At 39.0% G+C, this 12,351-nt stretch overlaps 1 protein-coding gene across 1 annotated transcript in view; it reads right to left on the bottom strand.

Annotated features, from left to right (window-relative positions):
• Nucleotides 1–12,351, bottom strand: part of WDR18 (WD repeat domain 18) — a 765,213-nt gene that overhangs the window by 522,665 nt on the left and 230,197 nt on the right. Inside the window, exon 4 of the mRNA XM_044054012.1 lies at nt 10,914–11,055. Coding sequence (XP_043909947.1) covers nt 10,914–11,055 — 142 coding nt within the window. The remainder of the gene's footprint in view (nt 1–10,913; nt 11,056–12,351) is intronic.

The raw sequence follows: 12,351 nt of genomic DNA, 5'->3' as shown, positions 1-12,351 counted from the left end.
CTGTGGCTGCTCTAGTCCATATTTTCCAGCCTCCTTTGTAGACAAGTTTCAGTGCAACAGACTTTCTTTAGCTAAATGACCACAAAATGTTGAGATATAAATTTAGACAAAGAAAATGGTTGGATGATATTTGATCAAAGAAACATAAAACCAAAAAAGTGGTCGTTGCCAAAAGATAAATTCTGTATGATGATGCAGGGGGTCAAACCTTCTTGCTCTGCACAGCTTTTATCTTTAATACTACAGCTACAAACTTTCACAGTTAAAAGAAGGGGAGCTTCTATTTTAGCATGCTGACATGTAGACCCAATTTTTCATATCTGTATGCCCTCTGAATTCTAAGTCTACAACTCTGGGGTTGTAGGCAGGAACTGGGCCTGCCCCCATTTGCAGCCTGAGATGTACTTCATTTGGATTTGTTAGCCATTGTTGTTCTACCTGTTCCAGTCTGTATTTTAGAACCTTCCCACAGATACAAATTATCATGGACCTTATTAACAAAGATATAGGTAATCTACAAACACTTGACCCTATTCAGTTTGGATTTGTCCAAGGGAGATCATGCCTGTTAAACCTGGTGGACTTCTTTCAGACAGTCACCAAGGCCATGGACTTGGGAAAATCTGCACATACAGCATACCTAGACTTAACCAAGGTTTTTGACACTATCCCCTAGTCAGTCATCTACAAACTCACCCAGCTAGGTATCAACCCTTACACATCATTAGATGGTTGCTAACTGGCTCAGTGATAGAACCATACAGTCAAAATAGGGGAATCCACCTCCAACAGCAGACCTGTAACCAGTGGTGCTCCACAGGAATTAGTCCTGGGACCTCTACTGTTTTTAATCTATTTCTCCGAAATACAAGCTAAAACTAAAGGTCTGTGGCTGACTAAGTTTGCTGAGGACTACAAACTAAGAGTGGTCACAGAATCTCCAAACAATGTCAATATTCTACACGAGGGTCAAATGATTGTTGCCAAAGTCATGGCCTTAAACTCAATGCAAATAAAATGAATCATCCCTTTCGGTAAGTGTGATGCTCTTGCTAACTACCACATCAATAACACCCTACGTATGCAGTCAGTGGTGACAGACCTGGGCATACAGGTTGATAGCAACCTTACCTTTGACCTTCTTACCACTGTGGAGACATGATGATCATTCTATACTGCTCGTCTCATAAGTAAGGGTATTGCATCCAGAAAAATAGAAGTTGTAACCTCTCTGCACTCTTCCTTCATCAGGCCAACAACTGAGTACAACACCCCTTTTGGTATGTACCTTTCCAAGCACCTACAACAATTGAACACAAAGGTTGCTCACACGGAAAATTCAAGGTTTTCAGCATCTGTCCATCTGAAATCACTGTTACTTTTTCTTTTTCATACAGACTACTCAGAGGCGATCTATGCTTTACATATAAGGCCATCTTTGCCCCTACTTAATTGGAAATGCTGCATATCCGCAAGTCAAATGGTACACGGGTTACATGCCCTAAAGACCTTAACCTGGTATGTGATATTAATAGAACCTGCTGAAGGGACACACTTGTCTCAGAGAGGTTGCAACACCTTTGGAATGGACTGCCACTTCATGTCAAACAGACCACCTCTTTGGCTCTCTTCAAACACAGTCTGGATAACTGGATGGGTAACAGTAAAATCAACCTGGGGGGTTCCAGCTGTGCCCCTCTTGGACAGGGGCAATTGGTACTGATCGTGGAAATAACGGTATAACCTGGCTAGGCTTGTAAGGGCCCTTGGACCATTAGCCTAGTAACTTCCTATGATACATATCCCATAATTTTTTTTGGCTCAGTGTTCAGTATAAGACTGATTGTGGCTGCTCTAGTCCATACTTTCGAGCCTCCTTTGCAAACAATTTGAAAGTAAACTATTTCTTAGATTTGTTTACTCATTGATAAATGTACAACTGGCTGTAGCTCAGTGACAAGTGCCTTTTGGAGACCCTGTAGATTTTGATAATGAGATGTCAGCATTCCCCACTCCCCTAATATAAAAAGGGTAAAAGGTCAGAGAAATCCCAACATTTTTCCTTAAGTCTCCAAGATAAAGCAGGTCCAGACCAGCCACATTTCCACTGAAGTCTACAGCCTGAACTCCATCTCTCTAACTCTACAAAATTCTACAAACTTTACTGACATTGCAATCTGTTTAAGTGACAACCGAGGTTACTGTTTGTGACACTTCCAGCTTCCCGGAAGTGAAGCTGTTTCATTCTACCATTTGTCTTGTTAAATTTCTGTTTAATACAATACGGCTTCAAAAAGTTCAGAAAAGATAATGTAAAATGCCAGCCCCACGTGTCTACAATAAAGCGCCACCTTCACTGCAAACTGATAACCAGGTGTGTACAGTTTCATACAAGCATTTTAAGTTAATTATTATCACGCAGATTTTCCCTTAAAAAGAATTTCCATAATGGTTTCCAAGTATGGACATAGCTTATTTCAGAACTTTCTAATGATACTTACAACCCTTCGGGACAGCTCAACAATTCTCAACATTTTATATCAAGAATGAAGACAAATAATTAAAATCAGTAATGTGCATTTCCTCTGTAAGTATTAGGAGATTAACACACTTAATACAATTAATTTTTTAAAGGGTACACAAGTATATAACTTTGAAGTCTATTATTGACCAAATTTATCTATACAGTTAAGTACATGTACTATGAAGAACACTGAAAAATCCTATGACAAAAAAAATCATGTACGCTGCTCAGCAAAAGAAAAGCTGAGAGATACACTAAACCTGGACTGCTGTTCTTCACACAAAAAAAAGCCAAAAAATGCAGCTGCAATAAAGACAGCTATGAATGAAAGCCTCCGTCTAATCATGCTCATACCACCCTCTTGTGGCAGCCACTCATCTCATCACTTCAAAAAAAGTAGAGGAGAGCTGTTGCGCCTTGTTACACCACCACAGTGAACAGAAGACAGCTGGCTTATAGTCATACCTCTGAACTGTCCAGATGTTTGCCTCCAATTGTTGGTCTATTCCTCATAAAATGCATGGTTTTCTGACAAATCACTGCAATTATCTGAGGACTGAAGTGATTAAATGGCATACATTAGATTTTCAGACTTGAAATCCTTCAGAAAATGTATTAACACAAACCCTGTTACTCTAGCAACTGTCTAAGTTTGTAAGAGCAATATTTAAAATCTATACCTATTTTTGGGCCTTTGCCCACCCCACCCCCCACATTTTGTAAGGCTTTGTCCAGATTTCTTGTACTATGAGGTAGATAGGTATGTTTGTAGCCCAGAACCAATGTGGTCAGTTGCACTACAGGCAGCTCACTATAGAACTGGTCTGGGGTATGGGTGGTCAGAAAGGGGGAGGGTACCGAGTGTTACCGTAACAAGTCTTGTTGACAAACAAGACAACAGGAGTCCATGTAGACAAAAGTACATGTAGGGGTAAAACATGTAAGGTTGCGTTGTATGCTTACTGCAGTGGTGCTAGTGCATGAATTACCTAGAGGGAAGAAAGCACAGAAATTTTCTCATAGCCTACAAGGCAATGATACCTCACAAAGGTTCTCACCTACCCCACTGCACAGCAATCCTCACCAAGGCTCCCACGTAAATGGGGAAAAACTGCCTATGATATTTTGGGGAGGGGGCAAGGGCTTATTCTTGTAATGCAAGTAGCAAGTCCCCACTACATCAAAGAGCCCCTGGGAAAATTGGGTTATCTAGAATGCTAATAAATGGACTGGAAAAGATGCCTCTGATTGTGGCCTGGAAAATAGGAGAGAGAAATGAACCCAACCCCAAAAATAAATACTGACGTTTAAATTTTGCTCCAACATGTAGCCATCTTTAGCTTCTTGCAGTTTCATCAATATGTAGAAAGATGCCCACGGTATGACAGCCAGTGTTTTGTGCTACATCATATACTGCTTATTCATTGTTTTTCACATGCTATACCATGAACCATGTGATGTTTCCATAGATCATTACTTACAGTTTTCAATTTACTGATGCACTATAACTGACTTGCTGTAATATTCATTGTTGTTCAAATATTGTTTTGTTGCCTTATCACATGTAAATGCGGAGGCATTTAATTCAAATTTACAGCAAGGTCTGACTGGCATAAAATAACCCCTTTTCAGTTGAGGCCTGCAGAGAAAAGCTCTTAACACAACACTATTAGAAAAAAAAAACTTACAAAGTACAAGGAATTATTACAGAGACACTGACTGACAAAACTGAAAATAATAGATAGGATACAAGTTAACATAGCAATACATTATACAAATAAAGAAGCAAGTTAAATTTAAACTGATGAATATTAATTCCATAATCCTTAAGCGTGTTAAAATAAGTTGATAAGGATTAATGGGAAGGGAAGAAAAGACTTAATGGCTACAGAGCATACCTCTCAATGTTATCTAACCCCTCGGTATTTATCAGTTTTGAGGGCAAAATAAAGGGGTGCCAGAAATTCACAAGTGGCCCCTTCAATTCCCAATTTCACGCATCGTCAGTGTATCCTGCACCGTGACAACGTCAGCATTGTGAGGTAGTGCCTGACTGCCTGTCTGACTGAATTGGAACTGTGGATGGCACTAGTGGAATGTTATTTTTGCTTTTTAGCACAAAAAATCACACTCATGCTAATTCCTAACTAAAGTCCACCAGACCCGATTCAAGAAAGTTTATGTACCAGCACTCTTTTGCCATGAGCGCTGACCGCTGGTATGGGTGTTTCGCAAATTCAAACTATGTGTCTTTCTGAAACTTCCACAACACTTTATACATTATAAATGGGATCAGCTGACTTATACAGGACAGGTGAGCAGTCCTAAAGTTTGGGTTGGTGCAAACTGTGATGGCAATATTTTGCAGTTTAAAGTTCTTAGTTTGCACTGTCATACTTAGAGAAAATATGCATACAGAAAAGACATTTATACAGGAAAGTAAACGTTGTTTCATTACTTTTAGCATTTTATCCAGTCTGTCACTACTCCAGTTTATTTGTTTAAGCTTCTTACGGAATACTTTGTGTGTGTTGAAAAGTGACAATGAGCTTACCTGTTGGCAGTTTAACTTGCAGATGCTGCAGTTTTCAGATCGTAGAAACTTAAAAAAAATGCAAAACATACATACGAAGTGTTATGGGAACAGGATTTTTATGGTGCCCTTAATTCATAGTACCCATGCTTTGAGATCCAGGTGCTATATGATATAAAATGAAATTGTTTGTTTATTGGTCAGACAGTGTATCTATTTAATAGTGATTTATTTAGTGTTTTCACATTTATTTTATGTTCCCTTACTCCAATATTAAATTGAAAGGCAAACCTATTTGTAAAAGAAATGCTTTGTTTTTTTTTAATTGTAGAATAAAACCAACAATGGTTGCTCTGTGAAATAATCTCCCAAACGAATAAATAACTGGAAAACAACGGGAGAGCGGCAGGGCAATATGCTCAACACTGCGATGTAAAACGGTGATACGGACAACAACTCAACAAAAACAGCTCTAAAAAGCAGTTCACAGCCCACCACGAATAAATCCAAAGGAATCCAATTAAAAACGTAGCATCTGTTTTATTGACAGAAATAAAAGGCAAGCGCTTTCACCATATAGGCTTCTTCAGACCATTCAAACAGACACAATATTCAAACATTTAAATAGTCTAAACACTGTTGACATCACTTCCGCATGCCTAATTAAAACATTCAAATTGTTATTAACAACATATAAAAATATCATGTTCTAATAAAAAATATATATGATAACTATATAATCAAATAAAAAATGTCATAGTATAAAAAATGCAATCTATCTAAATTAAAACAGCTACATACATGTATAGGGCTATAAATGCATAAACATGCAAATTGAAATGTAAACGTTAATAAAAACCAGAGCTTTGAATATAACAGCCAATAAAATAGAAGATAAAAAATCTACCTAATGCTGCATGTTCACTGGCAGTTACAGGAAGTCTGAACATTAATAACACCTATGAATATAAAATAATGGTCCAAATACAGATCAATCCTACCCGTTACCATAACCTCCTTGCTTTTAAAATGGGTTTGATTGACACTCTGTCATTCAGCCCAGGCTGTAGCTCTTAGCCTAATAATCCATTTACTCTCAATCTGTGTAAGAGTTTGCATTTATTACACCCAGGATGTCAATCAGGTGATGGATTCATATCTGAAGTTTTGGAACATATTAACAGTTGATCCCAAGATCTTTGAGGTAATAGGTGATAGACCAAAGTTTACCTATAAGAATAAAATTAATTTACATAGGATGTTATGTGGACCGAATAAGTTACAATATAGAGCACCTATTGCAACTAAGACTGCTTGTACGAGACCGTGTTATAAGTGTAACTATTGTGAATTTATTGACACCGGTACAGAAAACTGGACTGGATTTACTTCCTGTCCTTAAAATCCATACTTCTCCCTTTGTAAGTTATTTTCTGTTACTCTCCCTCACTCCTAGATTGCTACACTAATCTGGGGAAATGCTTCCCCTCCCGCTGTTCTTTCTGAAATCAGACATTTGGAAAAAATAATATTGGGGGGGAGGGCCACTGTGGCAGCAGCCTTGGAATGATTTCATGTTCCTGGTCTTGGAAATGTATTTTGGGGATTTTTTGTCCCTTTCACTCTGAAGTGGACAAAGGTGGAAAAGCCAGGTACTCAGTGACAGCCAGCTGCTGATAACTAGGTCAGTACAAGTAAAATGGGGAGCTATCCCCCAGCACTGCCCCCCCACCCCAGTTGTGGTGCTGTCAGGGGAATCGGGGGAAGCTCTGGAATAGGGATGATGGTTGATGCTCATGTTTCTGACAATCCTGAGATGTGCCCGGCATACCTTTCACAGCAGTGGTTCGAATGTGCCAGCCTTGGAGATATTTGCAAGGGGTAAGAGTCAAAGTAGCACCTTTCAGAAAGTGCCTTTCTTGACTAAGGTGGAAAACAACAATTCCTTGGTGAAGCAGAATAAATTTATAACAAAATCAATCTTACAATACACATCTGGGGGTGTAGACATTTATTCATTGTGGGGGAGGGAACTAACTCTTTACATACTGTATCCAACCAAATTTACTTTGTTAATATTGCTGACGTTAAGGTGAATCCATCACCTTACCGTTACTTACATTATTGCATCCTCCTTGGGTTTTATATTCTTTAAATATAAATATACAAATATATATATATATATATATATATATATATATATATATATAGAGAGAGAGAGAGAGAGAGAGAGACAGACTAGACTAGGCCACTAAAATGAAACTCTAGCAATGTGCAAATGAATGTCTGATGCAAGAAATGGAGTGCACAGATTCCTGGGGTATTGTTAATCACAGTGCAACTACTGTGGGTGCTAAAGTCCTCTAGAGCGTCCACTTCCCAGCATCAGGAAGACGCTTGTCCTGTGTATGAACACATGGCCAAGGAAAGGATTACTGCTGCTAGTGCCTCATCTTTAACATTTTCATGTTAATATATTAGCACTTAGTAACTAATAGGCGGATGCCTTAATTTTTGGCTATAAAGAGTCACAAATGTACATGTATCTTGCATGGATTTGTTTGTTATATACAACAGTGACAGAAATTGATGAGCATATTAACAGTGGTGTTACAAACACCTCGCTAACAGTGATCACTTACATGCCTCTCAAATGTCCAGATTTTCACAGAATGTCTATATTTTTGCCTCATATTTTGATCTGTTCTTAAAATTTCTGTTTTTCCAGCAAATCACTGAGGAGTTAAGTCACTAAATAATGACAATATGGCATGTACTTGAGTTTCAAACTGTGTACCTTCAGAAAATCCATGCCAACACAAAACATGTTATCCTGGCAGCTTTCTAAGTTTATAACAGCAATGTGCAGATGCTGCTTCCTTTAACTGAAGGTCAGTGAAGTGAAATGTGTTATTTAATATTACTGTACAAGCAGTTAATTTTATTTTTATAAAAAAAACGTATTTAGTTTTATACAAGTTCAAGTTTTTCTGATTATATTTTGTGTTTAATATTTTATCTGTTCTTCAATTTGCATTTGAGTGTTGGTATCCCACTGGAGTGAGTGGGGTTAGATAATTATGCATGTAATGTTAATAAGTCTACAGATTTTTGGCCAGTTGTACCTACTTTTCATGGGCCTTTGTCCAGATTTTTGATGTTTCCAGGTTGAGAGACATACTACAGAGGAAGAAACAGAAAAGAAGTCAAAAGCAACAAAAGCACAGTAAAGAGAAAGAGGAGAGAGTTATGAGTACAGTGACTTTTGTAGTGATAATTTCTCATCAGTAAGCTGGTGTTAGCACTACGAGAGTTATAGAGCTAATAAGATGAATTGATTGTTGGATAGAAGTCTTCTTAGGGGCTATCCTGGGGCACTGCAGCAGCAGCAAAGTCAGGAGTCTTTGAGGTACTACCCCAGGCCTCCACTGAAAAGGGTTTTTTCCCAGCCAGACCTTTCAGGTAAACAAAAGCAAAAGTAAAAAATAAATAAATAAAATAAACTTATTCTCCTCTACAAGCAATGGTCTTGTTGCTGCTTAGTACTAAAACCTGATATGTTAAGCCACATACATCTTCTTAAGGGATGCAGTTTTTTCCTACTTCCTCCCCCCACACAGACACACAGACACACAGACACACAGACACACAGACACACAGACACACAGACACACAGACACACACACACACAGACACACACACACACAGACACACAGACACACACACACACAGACACACACACACACCAAAGCAACTAAATGGTCTTTTTGTTCCTGTATTCCACCAACCATATGGCTCTAATAATGCCAAAAGCCAGACATTGGAGGGTTGTCATCCTGGGTAATTTGGTGAATTTCTGCCTAGTATCCTTCACCATGGCAGCTGATAAGTACACTGCTGAAGCGGGGGGCTGAAATGTTGAGTCCTGAGGTGTGCATGCTCCCACACACAATGCTTCCCAGCTAAGTATATCAGCACAATTGGGCTAGTCAAAGCAACAGTTAGTCAGCAGATTCACAATACACCCCCTGGCCTCTACCAGGTATCTGCAATACAGAGTCAACTTCTTCCTCCAAGACAGATGAGCTTACCTTGGCCACTCACTCCAATACACCCATTAGTCCCCAACATCTCTAAATTTGCTACTTGAACATATGTCATCAGGGCGACAGTCAGAGCTTAATCAGCCTTGGCCACTGCACCAGCTGCACTGGGAATGCAATGTAGTAACCGCTTACTAGCCACCTACTTAAGATCTGCAGTGGTCTCTAAGCCCACAAAACCAATGCTAAAATAATATTAAAGCCGTTAATACAACAGTGTCAAAACAATGGTTGTATGCAGTCAATATTTTACTAAAGTGCTTTAGGCTAAATCAATTCACAGAAAGTAGCAATAATATATTACATTAAAATCTGTGCAGATTCAAAAACAAAATGTCTCACCAGGATAAATCAGCTAAAGACAAAGCTTTTGAACTTAAGTGGCTAAAGGTATAGTGTTACCTGACTTTTTTCTTTTTCTGTTTCACAAGATCTTCCTTGTAAACTGTCAGACCTGCAATGTCCCCACCCCATGGTACAGGCCTTGTACTAAAAAGATCCTTGCAATCTTCCTTTTCTCGGCCTGAACCATACACTATACAATTTCAGCCAATAAAAGACACTACAGAACTGTCACGACAAGTCAGTGGACATTGAAAAGTTATTTTTGACACAGCAGTGACATTCTCCTAGATGAAGAAAGCTACTTCTATACCAGTATCTCAAGTACTCCTTTTTTTTAAATCCACCTGTGAACTGAATGAACAGGGGAGCAGAAACCATCATCTGTATATCAGAGATTGGGTCTTTCCAATCTAATCTCTCCCCATACAGGCTTGTGAGCTCTACAGCTGCAGCTCACAGAGGACACACGTTACCACACAAGGAAAACTCCTAGTAAACAGTGCACTGCTACAGCTTCAGCTCAATAGGCTCAGTGATCCAGGTGTTTCTACAGCTGTGAGCCAAACCTCTCATCATGGCCAGACTGCATCAGCCTCTCACTACCATCCTCCCCTACCTCTAGTCATAATGTAGCTTGCTGTTTCTTGAAGTCAGTTAATAGATTTGAACCTCTCCCTAACCACCCTCCCGAAGGAAGAAATATGTTCCTATGGTGCTCTATCCTTCTCCCCCCTCCTAGCTCTTCAGCAGTCCTGTGCGGATCCAAATGTCCACCGCTGTCAAGAGTAGACAAACACCTTACATCTACACCAGCAAAATGGACAGAATCTGTTTTAGTAGCTCCCATCTTTGTAAAACCAGACTAACCAAGATCCTCTGTGGAAAAAAGGAAAATGCTTCTGCTTTTATCTTGGGTAGTTTAGTAAGGTCACATCAGTTACTAGTTTTCAGTTACGCAAACTCATGGCAATATTCATATTTTCTAACAATGCACAGAAAGTCTTGTAAAATCGTCCCTATGCCCAGGTTTGTTTCAGTTTTAAATGCAAATGTCACCAACACAGCTCTGTCAATGGACATCAGTTATGCAGCATATTTATCCAAGCCACTTTAATCAAGCTGCAGCACGTCTTCAATGGATTCTGCTGCTAGGAATTTTCACAACCAAGTACAGCCCTAGAAGGTTACAAACTCTATTAAAGGTCACTCAGTAAATTACTTTATGTAATAATGCTGGATCTTGTTAAACTCCTACATCTCAAACTGCTGACTTACATAATACACCATGCAACAATTCACATTTGTTTAAAGCATCAGGTTTAAGAATGCAGAAGATCAGAATGTCAGTCCAGGTGGCAAATGACAAAATAAAAAACTAGTGAGAGGGGGTAATGATTAGTTAACTGACCTTAACAGTTTGATCCAGAGAGGCTGTGCCAATACGAGCAAGAGATCCTCCAAAGCCACAGTGAATGTCTGTCACAGGGAGTGTGTGACGAGACCATACATACCGTGGCTCTGGGTTCCGAGAAAGTTCCGTCTCCAAAACACTAAGAAAGTAAGGGAAATTATTATTTTATTTGCTAAAAGATATCATAAAACACAATAAAAAATACAATCTTGTAAAGCTCAGGAACACATTTCATGTACTCACCATAACAGTAAAGATCTTTGAAAAATTTCCTTCAGCAGTATAACTGTGGTCTTCTGATGCAACAAAGTAGCATACTCACCCTGGTGCAGAAGGCTGTGTGTTCTATTCCCACACCAGGTAGATGGACTGCTGATACCATAGTGCAGCCTAATAGGGGTGCTGTACTCCTGAGTGTGTCATCTTTTGGATGAGACATCACACTGAGGTCTCATCTGCTTGAGTTGGGAATAGCTCAGGTGAATGTAAAAGATCCCATGGCACCTACTGAAAAGGGCACGGGAAGTTAAATACCATCTTGTCTCTCTCCTGAAAAGACAACACTGGCCTACTGGGACTAACCTGGTCAAAGGATGGACAAGTAAATAGTCACTGTATCACCATTCAACCTGACTTTTACCAAATATTTGTTGTTCTCTCAACTTATAAGGTATGTGCAACTCACACCAGTGTCAGAAATGGCTGGGACATGCCCCTTATAATGCAGGATACTAGCTTGCACAAGCTTCAGTTCAAGCAAAATAACTGTACACAAAATAAACATACTAGATGTTGATAACACTAAGCATTTCAGGAATTTTTACTATGTAAAAAATCCTTACATTGAAAATCTGTTCTCATGAACAGCAGTTCTCACAAATGCACCTTGCAGAAGGACCCTTGCAGCAGTATAACAAATGGGCAGAAATCCTTAGTAGTACATAGTATGGTGAAGTGATTACATTAGGTTTCCCTAAAATCTGACAACCTTTCTAGACTGATTTGAGCTTTAATGTTTTGTGTATGTCTGAAATAAACCCTGATCACAGCTTTACATGTACACTGAAATGAAAATTGTTAAAACAGGCAGCTAAACTGGAAGACAGCCTGAAGGAATGTGTTATCGTAACTAAAGGAAATTGTGAAAATCACTTTATAATACCTTCTTAGGGGCAGGAAGTTCTTTCTTGCCCTGCAAAAAACATCCTACACAGTCTATCTGATGTGGCTGGTTCTTTCCACATAACATCCAAGCTCTCTGTTGGCATACTGAATGTGGAGCAGTCTCTCCCTAGGTTTTCCTTCTGCAGGAAAAAAAATAGACTGTTTCACAGTTAATGAAAAAGACTCTGGTCAGAAAAGAAAGAGTTTTTGCAGCTACTTTTCCCTGTATATAAAAAAAAAAAAAAAAAAAACAAATCAAAACTTTTGCCTG

Source organism: Protopterus annectens, chromosome 13.part0 (genome assembly GCF_019279795.1).
Source record: "Protopterus annectens isolate FY-2018-M chromosome 13.part0, PAN1.0, whole genome shotgun sequence".
NCBI classification, from domain to species: Eukaryota; Metazoa; Chordata; order Ceratodontiformes; family Protopteridae; genus Protopterus; species Protopterus annectens.
The sequence above is the reverse complement of the archived record's forward strand: the minus strand, read 5'-3'. Positions and strand labels throughout refer to the sequence as shown.